Here is a 19,719-nt window from a genome sequence, read left to right as displayed (position 1 = left end):
TTGTGATCTTCCTGCACACAGTGCCCTATTCTTGATACCGGGGGTGTTGTGATCTTCTTGCACACATCCCGGTATCAGGGATAGGGCACTGCATGCAGGAAGATCACAACACTCCTGGTATTAATAGGGATAGGGCACTGCATGCAGGAAGATCACAACACTCCTGGTATTAATAGGGATAGGGCACTGCATGCAGGAAGATCACAACACCCCTGGTATCAGGGATAGGGCACTGTGTGCAGGAAGATCACAATACCCCGGAGGAGTGAGGGTCAGGCAGCTCCCCCCTGTCTGTGAAGCCAGCCTCTCACTAGTAATGCAGGGAGGGAGCTGTCTCAGACTTCACCATCCTCCCCCCCCCTCACCCACACACCATTCACTAGCTGGGACATGGGGGAAGTCAGGAGTGAGGGTCAGGCAGCTCCCCCCTGTCTGTGAAGCCAGCCTCTCACTAGTAATGCAGGGAGGGAGCTGTCTCAGACTGGTATCAGGGTTAGGGCACTGTGTGCAGGAAGATCACAACACTCCTGGTATTAATAGGGATAGGGCACTGTAAGAGATGACTGTAGTAGATTGAATAAAGATCTGATGTTTCTGCTCTCCTCACACCAAACAAAAACAACACACAAGCAGAGAAGCCCTTCTTACAAAGCTGAGCTAGTGAGTTAAGTAGGAGGAAAAGTAAACATACTTGTGCCAGTGTGGCTACTTAAAAAATACACTTACCAACAATCAATTACATATATTTGAACTGTGTACAGTTCCAGCCAGGACCACCTTTCTAAAATGCACAGTGATTGGCAAATTCAACATGCACTAGCATTTCAGGTGCCTGCTAACAAAAATAATAAACAAACAAGTTCTAGTCACGTGAGTGCTGATCATTACATTACTTTTTTTGTCAAGCTTCCAACTGTTTCCATTTCACATCCCCCCAACCATTACCTCAGTATTAGCCTTGGTAACATCAATAGATAAGAGCACAGCCAGCCAATAGGAATACATACATACATATTCATTCCTAAGTGACCTTTACTGACCTGGGAAGTGTGAACACTTTGTTTCATTTTCTGTTGGTGTTCGTTAGTTTCCAGTTCCATTTCCCATCCCCCCAACCATCACCTCAGTGGTAACCTTGGTAACATCAATAGATAAGAGGGCAGCCAGCCAATAGGAACACATATTCATTCCTAACTGACCTTCAGTGACCTGGAAAGTGTTTATTTGTATCATTTTCAGTTAGTGCGCACTAACTCGAGTTAGTGCGCACTAACACGATTTAACGATTTTTTAACGATAAATCGTTAGAATTTCTATTGTATCGTGTTCTATAACGATTTAAGACGATATAAACATTATCGGACGATAATTTTAATCGTTGAAAAACGATTCACATCCCTAATATTTAAGGGGTAGTGCTTGGATGGATAGAATCCCAACATTTGGACCAAATCATGTGCACTTTCCTGTCTCCCCCCCCCCCCCCCCCCCCCCCCCCCCGCCCAGATTGCGCCACTTGATACTCGTGTGTACTAAGATTCAGCATACGTTTGAACCAATGTTCAATATCCGGGGCCTTAGCATCCAACCACCCTGCCAGAATGACTTTCTTCCCTATGACAGCTGCTTTAGTAATAAAATATAAGATGTCCCGTTTCCCAGCGAAGTGTGCTGGGGGCGTCCCAAAGAGCCACAGCCCCACATCTTCTGGTATTGATTGGCCCCACCAAGTGGAACATTTGTGGTTAACTTCTTTCCAAAATTTCACAACTTCTGGGCAGTCCCAGAAGCAGTGGAAGTGGTTCCCCTCAGCCGCCCCACATTTTTGACACAACGGTGAAGGGCAAACTTTCAATTTGAATGCTTGAACCGGGGTAATGTAGGCCTGCCATAGGAATCTGTGCTGTGTCTCTCGCAGCAGTTGATTGGTAGTAATATCTTTTATGTGGGCGAAACTGGCCTGGAAATCCTCAAAGGAAAGTGAAAATGCAGGCCATGCTTTCCATTTTAGATATAGAGGTTGAAGAATTTCGGTTATCTTGACCTCTTCCGATATCTTATAAAATTTTGAAAGGCTGGGCCCTTTATTTCCTTTGTTCGTGGTCAATTGTAGGAGCCTCTTAATAGTATTTCCGAGCTGCCAGCTAACCTGTCGCCCCAGCATGAAATGCCTGACCTGGATGTAGGCAAAAAGGTCGGTACTGGGCAGTTGATAGACCTTCTGTAGAGTTGGAAAGTCATACAGAGCCCCTGTGTCAGGCAGGATCAGCTGGTGCAAATACTTTAAGCCTCTGGTCTCCCAATTTAGAAAAAACAACTGCCCCCTCCCAGGGGGGAAGTATGAGTTATTTGTAGTAAGGGGGTAACTCCTATTGGCTTGCTGGACCGCTTACAGACATACTGCCAAGAGTTTCTGCAAGTGCGATAGATGAGGTGGGCACGAATCTGTGGAGGGACTTCCCGCGCCGCCTCATGTAAAAGGGGATTTAGAGAACTGACTCCAAACCAGTCCCTTAAATGAGCGGTTGGTGTAAAATAGGATGTCCCGTAAACCGAGTTCCGGAGAAAACGAAATTTGAAATTGGTCTCTTTAAATGAGTACAGTAGCACCAACTTCCACCTTCTCACTACTGTCTGCTCCTGGGCAATCTGTGTTGCCCTCTCCAGGGCTCTCTGTGACCCCTCTCTTAGGGTTCTTCACCACCTCCTTCTCAGGACTTCTCACGGGAGCAGTCTCTGGACTCCCGGTAGTGTTTGAGTACCCTACAGGGTCTTCTACAGGACCTCCTGTAGCACCACGTGCATTCCTCTCTAAACAGCAATCAATAACAGCCTGGCCTGCTTCCAGGTTTTTTACCTTCACTATGGCAAGCCAGTGCTTTATGAGGCTCTCCTGTAACTTCATGTGCCATTCCAGAAGCCTCTGCAATAATGCTTGCCAATGTTTTTCAGTTATGCTCTCAGACTGTTGCATTCTGGTGCTACAATACCCTGGTTGCTTCATTCCAGGTTTTCTCAATGCTGCACACCTTCCCTGCAGAGGGCCCCACCCTGTTTCCATTCACTGCACTCACAGCCCACTCTGGCAACTTTTCCAGGGCCACACCCTGTTCAGCACAGCCTATCTCCACCAGTGTTCCTTCCTCTTTTCTTTTTTTCATGGCAAAAATGAAAAGTAATAAAAAAACAAGTCTGCATAATCAGCATTGATTAAATCACTTTTAATCCCTACGTACCTCTAGCTCAGTTTCCTCTCTACCTGAAACTTTTTAACATTTTTGGGTTTTTTTTTCTTCTGAGCCACACCCTTTCACAAGCTGCCATGCTCTGTGCACCCCTGCACTCTGTACTTTGTTTTAGAACCACAGGTGCCCTGTGTGCTGTACTACATTTAGAACCATAGGCCCTCTTCACAACTATCTGTACTCCCAACGCTTTCTTGGAGGCTGAGGTTTTTATTCTGTGCAAAGTTTTAGAAAAAAATCCCACACATGACACCAGATGTGGGAATGAACGATGAGTCCCACAAGCCTGGAGACATGAACTAGACTGACTCCAACCTCTCTTAAAACAATCTTTATTCACAGCTTCAATCATATACACAGCAGTAGACTGCCTGTACCTACATACAGTGTACTCTCTCTACTCAGTTTGTGCTGCTTCAGCTCAGCTCAGTGTTTGGACAGTATTATGTTACAGGAGCTGCCTTCCTCCTGGAGACCTGGGCTGGTCTGGTTATCCCCGCTTGGATCCCAGTTCTTATTCCCCAATCTCTGGTTATGCCATTTGAGTCCCACCTGCTTCACAGGATCCCACCCATACAGTATACGCTGCTTAGTGGATTTAAGGGGACCAAGCACCTAGACTGGCCCTGCACAGGTAAACAGGGGAACATTAGGGGCACTGCCTTACACCACCAATTGATGTCGATCAGCTATGTTCTTATTGGCTACCTACATTGGTTAGTTCTGGTGCACAAGATGCCACAGGCTTAGCCAACATCTGGCAGAAATCCCTTCATGCTACCTTGGATTCTCTTGCACCAATGAAGCCATTATTTTATGGCTCCCTGAGGCCGTTCTTTCAAGGCCTTCCTGAGTCAGGGACACCCACCTGGGAAGTGGCACAGGATAGGAAGGCAAAATTTGGAACAAGAAAAGGGCCCATCTTCTACCTAGTTAGCCCCCCTCCCCCAGAGGTTGAGCCCTTGTGTTCTGGGGGCCAGTAGGTCTCTGCGGCAGCAGTAAATCATAGTGGCGAGTCCACACAGGCAAGGCTTAGACAGACAGGCTGGAGACAAGCAGGACAAGGCAAGCTGGAGACTGTGGCTGAAGACAAGGCAGGACGAGCTTGGCAAGCAGGGCATGAAGCAAACAGACCGACAAGCAGGACAAAGCAAGGCAAAGAAACGACATTGGTACAGGCAAGACAGGACACTGGAACAAACAGGACAAAACCAATGAGACAGACAAGGGAAACACTGAACAAAACATACAAGCCCAAAGGCAACAAGCCGGAGTATGTCCAAAGGCAACAAGCCGGAGTATGTCCAAAGGCCTCAAGGCAAAGCACAAAGCAGAAGGCCTGTAGGCCACAAGACAAGCCTAGAGCAAGGCAGAAGACCCATAAGGCCACAAGACAAGGCTGGAGCAAGGCAGAAGCACATAGGCCACAAGACAAAGCAAGACAGAATAGGATTCAGTTCACGGAGCCAGAAGTGATACCATGAGAAGACCTGGAGCTTCTGGCAAAACAGGTTTACATAGACCTGGGACTTAGGCATGGTAAGGGCAGTGAGAAGAATCCTGTCAAGGCTACTTGAAAGGCTTACTGAGGGCCTCTGCTGGTAGGGCGATATCAAGGAGGTAGGATAAGGCTGTGAAAGAGACACAATCCTAACATTACTCATACACCACATGGGAACATCCCCTTGGTATACCCCAAATATAGATCAACAAATCGTGGACTTTGGGCTGCTAAGCATCAGTGGTATAGAAGTAAAGCTGCTTTCACTTTAGAGTCCTATCATTCAAAGCTGAAAGCCTATAAGTAAGCTATTGATCAGGCTAAACGTTCACTTTCCATTCTGATTTCTTCCACGGCATCCGAACCAATGGGTATTATTTAAAATTGTTCACTCATGTATGGCATCTGAGCTCTTCATCCCCAATTGTGCCTCAGACCTTAAGAGACTCATTTGCCTCTATTTTCCTAAATAAAATAGGTCTTTTGTTCCTGATGGGCTAAATGAATTCACACACACCCCCCTCCCTCCCACACACACACACTCTGTGTTCCAGTTATGGGAAGAGTTTTCTCCAACTACAAATTAGAGGTAATTTCCAGTCGAAATATGAAGGACAATTTCTGTTCAAATCATGTTCTTTGCCCTGATGAAGGGATGAAGTGAGACCTTTTATTACAAATCCAACTAACACCTCACTTTCTGAGGGTGAACTACCATCCCTTTTCAAAGCAGCTATAGTCTGTCCACTACTTAAAAGGGCAAATCTAGACCCCCTCAGATCCAACTAATTACCACCCAATCTCATCTCTGCCACTCCTAAGGTACTTGATAGTCAGATGATAACCATTTTGTGGATAATGCCCAATTTGGGTTCTGTGCACTCTACAATATAGACTCTCTGTTGTTATCCAGCTTTGACAGTATTTGCATGGGCTTTGATGCTGGGGTTGAATATTTCCTGGTCTTGTTAGATATCTTTAGCTTTCAACATAATCACAACATAAGAACATGCCATACTGGGTCAGACCAAGGGTCCATCAAGCCCAGCATCCTGTTTCCAACAGTGGCCAATCCAGGCCATAAGAACCTGGCAAGTACCCAAAAACTAAGTCTATTCCCTATTACCGTTGCTAGTAATAGCAGTAGCTATTTTCTAACTCAACTTAATTAATAGCAGGTAATGGACTTCTCCTCCAAGAACTTATCCAATCCTTTTTTAAACCCAGCTACACTAACTGCACTAACCACATCCCCTAGCAACTAATTCCAGAGTTTAATTGTGCATTGAGTGAAAAATTTTTTTCTCTGATTCGTTTTAAATGTGCCACATGCTAATTTCATGGAGTGCCCCCTAGTCCTTCTATTATCCTAGACCTCTCATGATTTTAAACACCTCTATCATATCCCCCCTCAGCCGTCTCTTCTCCAAGCTGAAAAATTCTAACCTCTTTAGTCTTTCCTCATAGGGGAGCTGTTCCATTCCCCTTATCATTTTGGTAGCCCTTCTCCGTACCTTCTCCATCGCAATTATATCTTTTTTGAGATTTGGCGACCACAATTGTACACAGTATTCAAGGTGCGCTCTCACCATGGAGTGATACAGTTATTTTTTTTTTCTACTTTAAAAAAGAAGTACAGAAAAGCAGTTTTTTCTGCTTTTCTGTTCGTCTTTTCAATGTGCTCGGCTATTAACGCCTGCTCCAGGCAGGCGTTAATATCTGAGCGATAAATGTGCATCTGAGAAGCACATTTATCTTTTTGCATTGGGAGTGAATGAGTAATAGGCTCATTCACATGCATTTGCATTCCTCGTGCTTGTCATTTTCAGTTACAATGTAAACCGAGATGATATGCAAATTCTGCATGAATCCCGGTATATAAAAATGTTAAATAAATAAATAAATAATAAATAAAATAGGCGCTAATCCCCTTATTGCATTAGGGGATTGATTAGTTCCTATTTTACCTGCATCTAACTGCTCGTTAGGAGTGCGCTTGGCATATTGCATCGGACCCTTAATGTGTGGAATACATCTGGACTGTGCTTCTAGGATGGGTTTTTTTTGTTTTTTTTTAAACAATGACCACGCGTCTTGCACACTTTTTACCTTTGCAGCTGCTCCTTTCAGTTTTTTTTAATTTTTCTCATTTTGTCAAAGTTTCCCTTTTGAAAGTTTAGCACTAGAGCAGTGGATTTGTCAAAGATGCGTCATTCATACTGCATATCCAATGCATAGTCTGATTGGCACACCAATAGACGAATCGCATTAACATGACTAGGAATTACATCTAAAACAAAAGGTCAGTTTATCAATGAGATTAGATACATTTTTAATTATTTAATATTCTTTTCTTATGATTTACATTTATTTCACATACATCTTCTAGAATCGATATCACAGTGGATGATATTTGCAAAGAAAGAACTGATATACAAGTTTACAGTTGTTTCAACCAACCTGAGTCCATATGCATCAAAGGTAAAGATTGATAAATCAATATTAAATTAATAGTATCAGAAATTAATAGTATCAGATTTTTTTCATCTAGAAAAAAGTTTCTAAGAAGACTGTTTTCCAATATGGGCAAATTGTAACTGCTAAATTTAATCAATTTCAATTAATCCAAAATTATTTTCAATATCACAAGATTTTAACAATTTATTTATTGATTATCAATGTCACCATTTTAATATGATTTTATAATACCATTTGTTATTTTAATGAGAAATGTTTTTATATGATGTTAATTATTTTTGTAAATCAACATTTATGATTTTTTAAGGTTTGTCTATTTATTAGTTATTTATTGTTTTGTACAATTTACTTGTAGCCCCTGAGGCAGCCGTTTTGACAAAATCTCGGCCAGAGTCAGGCTATAACATTTTAGACGTCTCCACCTAACTAAAGTTTTTGAATATGACTGTGGCATCTAATCTTTTTTGCAATACTTTTGAAAGTTTAGCACTAGAGCCGTGGATTTGCTTGCTGTCCCCCTTCCAGGCATTAATTCGAATTTGATCATATTATGATCACTATTACCAGGCGGCCCCACCACCGTTACCTCTCTCACCAAATCCTGTGCTCCACTGAGAATTAGATCTAAAATTGCTCCCTCTCTGTTGCCAGAGGATGTGGTTAGTGCAGTTAGTATAGCTGTGTTTAAAAAAGGATTGGATAAGTTCTTGGAGGAGAAGTCCATTACCTGCTATTAGGTTCACTTAGGGGTAGATTTTCAAACTCCGCGAATAGGCGTACTTTTGTTGGCGCTCCAGGCGCAAACAAAAGTACGCTGGATTTTAGTAGACACGCGCGTAGCCGCGTGTATCCGCTAAAATCCTGGATCGGCGCGCGCAAGGCTATCGATTTCGTATAGCCGGCGCGCGCCGAGCCGCGCAGCCTACCCCCGTTCCCTCCCCTCACCTTCCCCTCCCTTCCCCTACCTAACCCACCCGCCCGGCCCTGTCTAAACCCCCCCCCTTACCTTTGTTGGGGGATTTACGCCTCCCGGAGGGAGACGTAAATCCCCGCGCGCCAGCGGGCCGCTAGCGCGCCGGGACGTGATCTGGGGGCGGGTCCGGAGGGCGCGGCCGCGCCCCCGGGCCGTAGCCACGCCCCCAGGCCCGCCCCCGGAACGCTCCCGACACGCCCCGAAAACGCCGCGCAGTTCGGGCCCGCCCCCCGACACGCCCCCCCTCCGAAAACCCCGGGACTTACGCGAGTCCCGGGGTCTGCGCGCGCTGGTGAGCCTATGTAAAATAGGCTCACCGGCGCGCAGGGCCCTGCTCGCCTAAATCCGCCCGGTTTTGGGCGGATTTAGGCGAGCAGGGCTCTTAAAATCCGCCCCTTAGAGAATAGCCACTGCCATTAGCAATGGTAACATGGAATAGACTTAGTTTTTGGGTACTTGCCAGGTTCTTGTGGCCTGGATTGGCCTCTGTTGGAAACAGGATGCTGTGTTTAAAAAAGGATTGGATAAGTTCTTGGAGGAGAAGTCCATTACCTGCTATTAAGTTCACCTAGAGAATAGCCACTGTCATTAGCAATGGTAACATGGAATAGTCTTAGTTTTTGGGTACTTGCCAGGTTCTTATGGCCTGGGTTGGCCACTGTTGGAAACAGGATGCTGGGCTTGATGGACCCTTGGTCTGACCCCAGTATGACATTTTCTTATGTTCTTATGTTCTCTCGTCAGTTCCTGAATCAATTGCTCCATAAAACTATCATTTATTCCATCCAGGAACTTTATCTCTCTAGCATGTCCCGATGATACATTTACCCAGTCAATATTTGGGTAATTGAAGTCTCCCATTATTACTGCACTACCAATTTGGTTAGTTTCCCTAATTTCTCTTAGCATTTCACTGTCCGTCTCACCATCTTGACCAGGTGGACGGTAGTATACCCCTATCACTATAGTCTTCCCCGACACACAAGGGATTTCTACCCATAAAGATTTGATTGTGCATTAAGTCTCATGCAGGATGTTTATCCTGTTGGACTCTATGCCATCCCGGACATAAAGCGCCACACCTCCTCCCGAGTGCTCATCTCTGTCATTGCGATATAATTTGTACCCCGGTATAGCACTGTCCCATTGGTTGTCCTCCTTCCACCATGTCTCTGAGATGCCAATTAAGTCTATGTCATCATTCACTGCTATACATTCTAATTCTCCCATCTTACTTCTGGCATTAGCATACAAACATTTCAAAGTTTGGTTTTTGTTTGTATTTTAATTCTGCTTTTTAATTGATAGGGATAAGTTAGAATTTTTTAGCTCAGGTGAGTTTTTAGTTACAGGCACTTGGACTTCTTTTCTTATTATTGGAACCTCACTGTCGGGATGCCCTAATTCTAATGCATCATTAGTATCCTTTGAAGATACCTCCTTCTGAACCATGCGCTGCTGAGCGACTGTCAGCTTTCCCCTTTGTTCTAGTTTAAAAGCTGCTCTCTCCTTTTTAAAGGTTAGCACCAGCAGTCTGGTTCCACCCTGGTTAAGGTGGAGCCCATCCCTTCAGAAGAGACTCCCCCTTCCCCGAAAGGTTCCCCAGTTCCTTATAAAACGGAATCCCTCTTCCTTGCACCATCGTCTCATCCACGCATTGAGACTACGGAGCTCTGCCTGCCTCTGAGGACCTGCCTGTGGAACAGGGAGCATTTCAGAGAATGCTACCCTGGAGGTTCTGGATTTAAGCTTTCTACCCAAGAGCCTAAATTTGGCTTCCAGAACCTCCCTCCCACATTTTCCTATGTCGTTGGCGCTCACATGTACCACGACAGCCAGCTCCTCCCCAGCACTGTCTAAAATCCTATCTAGGTGACGCGTGAGGTCCGCCACCTTCGCACCAGGTAGGCAAGTTACCAGGCGATCCTGACGCCCACCAGCCACCCAGCTGTCTCCATTCCTAATAACCGAATCACCAACTATGACGGCCAACCTGACCCTTCCCTCCTGGGCAGTAGGCCTTTGAGACACGTCCTTGGTGCGAAAGGACAATGCACCACCTGGAGAGCAGGTCCTTGCTACAGGATCCTTTCCTGCTGCAGCTGGTTGATGCTCTCAGGTCATAAGACCTTCTTCCTCCAAGGCAGCACCAGGGCTGCCAGTCTGAAGTCGGGACTTGGCTACTATGTCCCTGAAGGTCTCATCTATATACCTCTCTGTCTGCCTCAGCTCCTCCAGGTCTGCCACTCTAGCCTCCAGAGATCAGACTCGTTCTCTGAGAGCCAGGAGATCTTTGCATCGCATGCACATGTACAACTTCTCACCGGTGGGTAAAAAATCATACATGTGACACTCGATGCAAAAGACTGGGAAGCCCCCTCTTGCTGCTGGACTGCTGCCTTCATCTCAATTTTGTTCAGTTCCTAGTTAAGTTTTAGGTTTCTATGGGAGTAGGAATGTGTCTAATTAATGTCTTTTCAATGTGTTAGTGCATTCACTATGGGGTAGATTTTATAAATTTACGCGCGCGCGAACAAAAGTACGCTGGATTTTATAAGATATGCGCGTAGCCATGCGTATCTTATAAAATCCGGGGTCGGCGCGCGAAAGGGGGTGCACATTTCCTGTTCCCTCCGAGGCCACTCCGAAATTGGAGCGGCCTCGGAGGGAACTTTCCTTCCGCCTCCCCTCACCTTCCCCTCCCTTCCCCTACCTAACCCCCCCCCGGCCCTTTCTAAACCCCCCTACCTTTGTTGGCAGATTTACGCCTGCCAGAGGCAGGCGTAAATCTGTGTGCGCCAGCAGGCTGCTGGTGCGCCATCACCCAATCCGGGGGCTGGTCCGGAGGCCTCGACCATGCCCCCAGGCCAGCGTCACGCTCCGACACACCTCCCGCCCCGCCACAAAATTTGCGCCGCCCACCCAATCCCGACACGCCCCCTTTGCAAAGCCCCGGTACTTACGCACGTCCCGGGGCTTGCGCGCGTCGCCGAGCCTATGCAAAATAGGCTCGGCGACGCGCATAACTTGCGCGTAACCTTTTTAAAATCTGGCCCTATATGTCTGGTAGTGGCCTACAGGGGAATGATCAAACTCTCAATAATGTGTGGGGAATACATGAAGTGAAGTTAAAAGGCTGTTTTTTTTTGTTTGAAAGTGGCATCTGCCTATAAATTAAATGATAAGCTAGGGGTGGGTGGATGAGGGGTGGAAATACAGATTATCCTCTATTTATTCGCTGCCTGACTATTAAAAGCACAAACACACTAAATAATATTCCCCAATAAGGTTAAGGTTTATTGTTTTTCTATACAGTTGCTGGGATCAACTTATGGAACAATATGCCACTGGACTTACGTTGTGAACCCTGCCACAAAACGTTCAAACAAAACCTCAAAACATGGTTGTTTGAACAAGCATACCATAGATGATCAATGTCTAACTTGAAAAAAAAAAAAATTAATTTTCTGTATAAAGTTGTCAACTAATGTTGAAGTTAATTGTTCACATTCCTATTAACTGTTGTATGCAAAACCTGTTGCTATTTATTGTTTTCTTACTGTATAACTTGTTACTTGTAAAGCATTGTGCTATGTTATTGTTTTCTGTAAACCAAGGTGATGTAGACCTTTACGTACCGCGGTATATAAAAATCTCCAAATAAATAAATAAATAAATAAAATACCGTCACATCGGCAAGGCCTTCACAATCCATTAAAGGGGAATACAATAATACAATAAAATTAAGAAACAGCTAAAATAATTAAAAAGAGAGAGCACAGAAAATGTATAAATTAGCTGTTGGACTAAAATTCTAAATCTAAAAACACACAAAGCATTACAATTCCTAATAGCAAAAAGCATTACAATTCCTAATAGCAAAAAAAAAATTTTTATCCTAAAATATAAACATATCTAAAAAGAAAAATTTAAGCCTGTAAGTGCATCTTACTCATGTGCTGTGTAGGCGCATTTAAACAGCCATATTTTAAATTCTGCTTTAAATTTCTTCTTATCTGTCTGTAATTGCAGTTGTTTTGGTAAAATATTCCATACTTTTGTTCCTGCTATTGATATGATTCGTTCCCTTACTTGGCTGAGTCTGGCCGATTTTATAGTTAGAACCGTCAAAAGTCCTTTTGTGGAGATCGATTCAGCCCAGAGACAGCAGGTGAAAGATGGTACAGTTTTATGCTGGATGAGGTAGGGTCCTGGAGACTCGGGCGCCAATGAAACGGAAGCAGACAGGGGGCGCCCGAGCAAGAGCAGGCTGAAGCCTGAATGAACCAAGTCCAGGCGATAATTATACAAACTGTTTTATATTCCGATAGTGTATTGGGAGCCAATGTAAAGAGATCGGGGTTGGGGTAATATGATCAAATCTCTTTTGGCCGGTCAAAATTCTGAAATACCTGTAGGGGTCTAATTGTACAACAGAGGGATAGTGTGTGGCAAACAATCACCTGGTCAATAGAGCTCACAATAAGGGGTACATTTTTTTAAAAAGCGCGATCGCGTACTTTTGTTCGCGCAGCAGGCACAAACAAAAGTACGCTGGATTTTATAAGATACGCGCATAGCCGCGCGTATCTTATAAAATCCTGGATCGGTGCGCTCAAGGCTGCCGATTTTGGGTAGCCTGCTCGCGCTGAGCCGCGCAGCCTGCCTCCGTTCCCTCCGAGGCCGCTCCGAAATCGGAGCGGCCTCGGAGGGAACTTTCTTTCGCCCTCCCCTCACCTTCCCCTCCCTTCCCCTACCTAACCCACCCCCCCCGGCCCTATCTAAACCCCCCCTTACCTTTGTCCTTCGATTTACGCCTGCTAGAAGCAGACGTAAATCTACGCACGCCAGCAGACTGCTGGCGCGCCGTCATCCGACCCGGGGGGCTGGTCCGGAGGCCTGGACCACGCCCCCGGGCCGGCGCCACGCCCCCGGCCCCGCCCCCGAAACGCTGCGTCCCGCCCCTGAAACGTCATGTCATTCGGACCCGCCCCTGACACGCCCCTTCAAAAAACCCCGGGACTTACGCGCGTCCCGGGGCTCTGCGCGCGCCGGTGGCCTATGCAAAATAGGCCACCGGCGCGCGCAGAGCCCTGCTCGCGTAAATCCGCCCAGATTTACACAAGCAGGGCTTTTAAAATCCGCCCGTAAACGTTTAATTAATGCATACATTCACAGGTGAGTCATGAAATGTTATTTTAGATATTTAGATAAACATTCATGGAAAAATGGTACACACAAGGACCAATGTCTAATTGTAGACATTGGTAAACCTAAAAGCAGAGAATTACAGTAATCAATATTATTAAAAATTAAAGCTTGTAAAACGGATCTAAAATCATGTTTTTCTAAAAAAGGTTTCAGCTTTCTCAGCGTTAATAATTTAAAATAGCCGTCCTTTAATTTAGTGGATATATGTTTCTTTAAGGTAAGCTCGGTGTCTAAAGTAACCACAAGATCTCTTGCGAAAAAAAGATGGTGTAATCTTTATATTATTTTAATATTTTCAAGAACCATAGTAGACATATCTTTATAACTGGTAAGCGATATTGGATCGGCTTCTGCTTTGTTTTTTGGGTCCATATCTTTATTACTACATTTCCGACAAGTAAAATTATTTCCTTTTTTCCATATTTAAAATTAATTTCAGATGTTGTAGTAATTGTCTGATGGCAGTTAAATAAAATGTAATGATTTCAAATGTTTGTTCTACTGTGTTTTCAATTGGAACCAAAAGTTGAATGTCTGTATATATAAAAAACATTTAAGCCTAGTCCATTAAGAAGATGACGTATTGGTAAATCGTAAATATTAAAAAGAGTAGCAGATAGGAGTGCCACAAGGGTCGACTCTGTTTTCAAAGGGATTTTACCTGAAATTGTTTTTTCTCATAACCTTGATTTATTGTTTTTCACTACTTGTTTTGTAATCATTTGTTTCATGATTATTGCTGTCGTAAAATATTTTTGTGTATGTTACTTGTAATCCGCTAAGATTTTTGGATCAGTGAAATATAAATTGTTCAAATAAATAAAACAAAAAACTGACCTCAGGCCTTTTGCATTAATTTTGCCTGCCTTCACTGACACTTCATCCTAAGTAGTTCACCTCTATTTTAATTCAGAAGTGCCATGTAATTCCAGTTTCTGAAGGGAAATCATGGGTCAGTCCTGGTTCTTATATTTATACCACAGTGCACTACAGGATTTGACCTACTTCTATGTAAAAACACCACTATGGATTCCAAAATGCATTTCAAGAAAGTTCAGAAAAATCAGGATCAGCCTAAAATCTCTCTCCAGTAAGCGACCCAAGTCACTTAGCAGCTCAATTTTTGGGAAGGGAGTTAATGATGATATGAAATCACACCCGTCAATCTAGGGACTTTTAATCCAAATATGGTTTATTCTGAAGATCATCACTGTGCAAATACATGCATACACACATACGTATAACTGAAGAAACTAGATTGGTTTCTTAAATGTCAGATGGCATTTCAAAAACCAGCACGTGACTGCAGAGTCCTTGTACAGGAATCAGGAAACAGTATTTACAGCCTCTGACTATTCAAGGTCAAAGGATTCCATGTGCAAAAAGGTGCTCTCTCATCCAACCCAAAAAACAAACAAAAAAAAAACCAAACTAATAAAATACAATACAGCAAACAGTGTAAATTAAAATCAATCAAAAGTAATACTACAGAAATGTACATCTTAGTTAATGCATCACTGCACAGGCATTTTCAGATTTTAGCTCTTCCGCTAGCAAATGTTTGCATGAATTGGCAGAGATCTTCCTCTTCCTGGCCGTAACCGGAAAAGGTCCTTGGTAACCTTGCTAAGATTTCCAGTGATTGAAAACAGTGGGGAGCGGAGGTTATAGAGCTTTGAAAACGTTCCAGAACTAATGGGTCTTAGCACTTCAGAAGTGAAGAGGAGAGGCAATATTACCGAGTTTTGTTTCTTCCCATAATCTTCATGGAGAAATCTCCTGATCAAGATTTAAGATGAACTTGCATTGCTCAGGATAGAATTTCCGTGAACTGAACTATTCTGTAAAGATTTATAAAATGTCAAAGTCCTGGAATGCTTGGGTGTTTCTGGGATAAACCCTACCTGAATCCTTTAAACAGGAATGCAAAGCACCATACGCAATCATTTTACACTTTTAAAGTATTTAAAATCAATAGAATATTAAAAAGTGGACATGCAAAGCAAAACAGTTCTAGTTTGGTGTTCTTGTGAGCTCCAAGGAAGCTCCTGAGTGCCAAGATTGTGGGATCTCCTGGTGCAGGACCTTCGAACAGACTGATTTTAGGAAAATCTGTAGCATTTCGGTAGGATTGATGCCTCATTTTCTGTAGCAATTCTCATGCAACATTTGTTTCCTGAGTTAGAGGAATGTTGATCTTCTTAGTGTTTGGGTACTTGCCAGGTTCTTGTGGCCTGGTTTGGCCTCTGTTGGAAACAGGATGCTGGGCTTGATGGACCCTTGGTCTGACCCAGCATGGCAATTTCTTATGTTCTTATGTTAATGAGATACAAGATGACAGGACATGTGAGGGTTACAGTAACAAATTATGAAGCAGCAGTGGAGACAACTGAGTTTTGAATCCCTGCTCTGCACTGACTCTAAGCAAGTAGGATACGTCACTATCTCCCTGTATCTCAGTCTTAATTCCAGCTCTACCACTGATTCTGATTTAAGTAATTTAGACAAAAGAAAGAATTTAACCTTGGGAAAGTAGGTCTAGGGATGGGGGTTTGGGGGATCTGATCACCCTGTATAGGTACAGTCAGAGGTCTCATCAGGAACAGTCGTTGCGGACCTTCTCAAACAGAAGTCTGGATGGAAGAGGCTCACCATTTCAGATTTGAAGGATAAAGATTTTAGATAAGTCCCCTGCTGATGAAAGTCACTATACGAATGAGGTCTTTGGACTATCCGTATGTTGCTCCTCTAGGATATTCAGTTCAGGTCTGGTCAGTCTAGTGACTAAATGCATTTGTATATACTCTGTTACTGCCCTGGCCTTCTCTTCTCAGGAATTGAGCTTATTGGGTAACCACCCATCTAGGTTTCTAGACAAACTCCTTGAGAGCTGCAGTGAAGTTAAGAAGGGTAGATTCTACGTGACAGAGGTTAATCTAGAGGGTGGCTCCATTCACTTCCTTAGCGGATCAGGAAGGAATGGTTATTGTGGTGCACGGACTGAATAAAGCCATTTGTCCATTATGGTCAGCCATCATGAGTGAGCCAGGCACAAATGATCTTGGGGCAGCTTTCAGTTTCCAGGGAAATTATGCACCATGGAAAAATTGGCTAGGACCGCAGACTGAGCATATACCTGATACAGAATATACCTAAGACTGTGGTGGCAGGACACAAGCATCTAAGAGACACCTTTTATATCCGTGCATCCACCCAAATAGCAGCAGTGAAGACGTTTTGGTTATAATCCTTTATAGCAGACATTACAGCTACCCAAGAATAGATTGTTCCAGATCCCTTTACTTTGATTAAAAAAAAGCATTTCTCAAGAATTTAAAATCAATTGAGCAGTCCCAACCTCTGCCCTCTCATTCACTAATTCCCTTTTTCTTGAACAGTCTATGACGTACATCTATGCAGGCTACCCTTAACTACTTACACATTATTTTAGAGGGCATGCTCAAGCAGGTCAATTTCAGCCTGCTTCGTCTCACAACATTTTTTGGGGTTTGGATTCACTAGAGAAGTTCAAAATTATTTTACAGCAAATCTGGGGGAAATTCCAGATCTGGTGCAGATTCACTATGGATTCACTGATTAAGCTGGTTGCTGCAAACTCTGTGTAAGGCAAATTTCTTCAAATTCCAATCATATTCATGAATTTGAGGTACCCATATCAGCTGGGGGGCTGATTCAGGGGACAGGTTCTCTAGACTAATTAGCCAAACCATGGACTTGCTTGCAAGTTGTTCAATTAGTTTACAAACATTTTTTTTTTAAGTTTACACACCCCTAATTATCTTTAAAGTCATTTTCCTAAGTATTCTCACCTCTGCTGGTACAGTAACTGATCCATAGCCCATAACAGGCTCCTTGTTCTTCCCTGAATTCCCTCAATCTCATCCGAAGTGTGAGGCCACCAAAACTTCGCCCCATATTCCAGACGTGGTCTCCTCAAAGCATTATACAAAGACAATATCACCTGTTCTTAGCACTAATTGCCTTTTTTCAGTTACACTACAGTCTCACCTGAAGAACAGATCAAGTTGAAGTTCTGAAGGGATTTTAGCCCTCCTCTGTATCACCATAAATACATAATTGCACCAAGCATAACAAATTTGAAGAAGGCATAAGTCAATGGATTGATATCATCCATCAAAACATTTACAAGATACATCTCTCTTGGCTTTGACCAACTCTTACTGGGTGATGCTCTTTTGGCTCTCTCCTACCCTCTCTCATTGGGAGTTGTTATGCACTGTGCACTCTGGTGCTGGCTGCACACCTACTTCCATTTGCTGCAACTGTTCAGCTTGTTGGATACCTTGTTGAAAAGCTGCAATGCTGAGGCTTCTTCTTATTACAATATTTTCAACATTTTGCCAGCAAATAAGCAGTTAGACTGATCCCCACCACTACAGAAGAGGTCCTGTTGCATTAGAAATGCCTTGATGTTGCTGCTGCTGTGCCTTGGAGAACCATTCCAACAGCAAAAAGAGAAGAAAAAAAAAAGAGAAAAGCAACAGCGGTGAAAATTGGTTTGTCCATAGAGGTTGCAGATAAGTAACCCAGAAGAAGAGACGAGAGGCATCCATCCAGTTCAGCAGCAGTGCCAGGAGCTCAGGGAAAGTCTGGCATTCCAAAATAATTCCAACTAAAATTAAAAAGGTGGTTCTCTCCTTCAGGGCATCTGCTCCACTGTCAATCCATGTCAATTATGCCACTGATCTGTGACTGAGTCTATACACAGGAAAGGGAGGAGAGGGTAAAATACAAGGAGACATTACTAGTAATGAATAATGAACAGTGTGATAAGCTCTTATCACTGTGCCTTGTAATTCATAACTCTTACTGTATTTATTTATTTTAAAACAAGCCGTTAAGCCCGTTAAAACGGGCTACATCCCTCTGTCTCTCACCTCCCCCTCATTCTCTCTCCCCTCACTCTTCACCACCCCCTACCTCCCTCCCTCACACTCACCCACTCCTCCCCACCCTCCCTCTCCTCCCACTCAGTCCCTCCCTCCCACTCAGTCTCACTCACTCCCATCCCCCCTCTCTCCCTCCCTCCTCTATCCCTCTCACTCAGTCCCACTCCCTCCCTCAGTCCCACTCACTCCCTCCCCCCACCACTCAGTCCCTCCCCCCCCTCCCTCCCTCCCTCAGTCCCACTCACTCCCTCCCCCCACCACTCAGTCCCTCCCCCCCCTCCCTCAGTCCCACTCACTCCCCCTCTCCCTCTCACTCAGTCCCACTCCCTCCCCCCTCTCACACTCCCACTCCCTCCCTCTCACTCAGTCCCACTCCCTCTCCCTCTCTCTCCTCCCCTCTCACTCAGTCCCTCCCTCTCTCTCTCCTCCCTCACTGCTGCCGCCCGTCTTCGCCGCTGCGGCCCTGACTCTCACCTCTCCCTCATTCTCACTCTCCCCTCCCTCCCAGCCCCTCCCTCTCACTCAGTCCGTCCCTCACAGCCCCTCCCCCTCACTCAATCCCTCCCTCCCAGCCCCTCCCCCTCACTCAATCCCTCCCTCTCACTCAGTCCCTCCCTCCCACTCAGTCCCTCCCTCCCACTCTCACTCAGTCCCTCCCTCTCTCCTGGCCGCTGCCGCTACCGCTACCTGCCGCTACCGCTACTGCCGCCGCCGCTACCGCTACCACCGCCCGCCGCCGCTACCGCCGCCGCCCGCTGCCGCTACCGCCCGCTGCCGCTACCGCCGCCGCCCGCTGCCGCTATCGCCGCCGCCGCCATGTTGTTTTTTTTTTGACGCTGCCTAAGAACGACGTGCTCGCCCGCACATGCGCAGTAGAGCTGCTCTCTACTGCGCATTTGCGGGCACGTCGGTCAAGCTTCGTTTATTAGATAGGATGTTTATATACCGCAAAATAGGACAGGAATCTGACCGTCTAAGCGGTTTACAGTAAGACATTCACAGTTAGAAGACAAACCAAGCTATCATAAAATTAAAACATTTACAGTAAAACATTATTAAAATAATTTCTGCTGTGAGCATGCGGTAAATAGTTATTGAATGTTGTAGGCATGGTATAAAGATGGGTTTTCAGAGCTTTCTTAAATTCTTTATTATTAGCGGTTAGGCAAATTTGTTCTGGGAGAGAGTTCCATAGGATCGGGCCCGCAACGGAGAAGGCCCGCTTTCGAGTCAGCGCTAAACTTGCGGTTTTTACAGATGGTACTTCTAGTGTGCATTTGTCCATGGATCGAAGCTGTCTGGTGGGTTTGTATATTCTTAGTAGGGAGCAGAGCCAAATTGAGTTACAATTATATAACAAGTTGTGGATAATTGACAGAA

At 44.7% G+C, this 19,719-nt stretch overlaps 1 protein-coding gene across 1 annotated transcript in view; it reads right to left on the bottom strand.

The window, feature by feature from the left end:
- Positions 1-14,579: 14,579 nt before the first annotated feature.
- Positions 14,580-19,719, bottom strand: part of HPN (hepsin) — a 133,040-nt gene continuing 127,900 nt past the window's right edge. Inside the window, exon 14 of the mRNA XM_029576764.1 lies at positions 14,580-18,148. Coding sequence (XP_029432624.1) covers positions 18,110-18,148 — 39 coding nt within the window. The 3' untranslated portion in view covers positions 14,580-18,109. The remainder of the gene's footprint in view (positions 18,149-19,719) is intronic.

This window comes from Rhinatrema bivittatum, chromosome 14, assembly GCF_901001135.1.
Source record: "Rhinatrema bivittatum chromosome 14, aRhiBiv1.1, whole genome shotgun sequence".
NCBI lineage: Eukaryota > Metazoa > Chordata > Amphibia > Gymnophiona > Rhinatrematidae > Rhinatrema > Rhinatrema bivittatum.
This window is presented reverse-complemented; position numbering and strand designations above follow the sequence as displayed.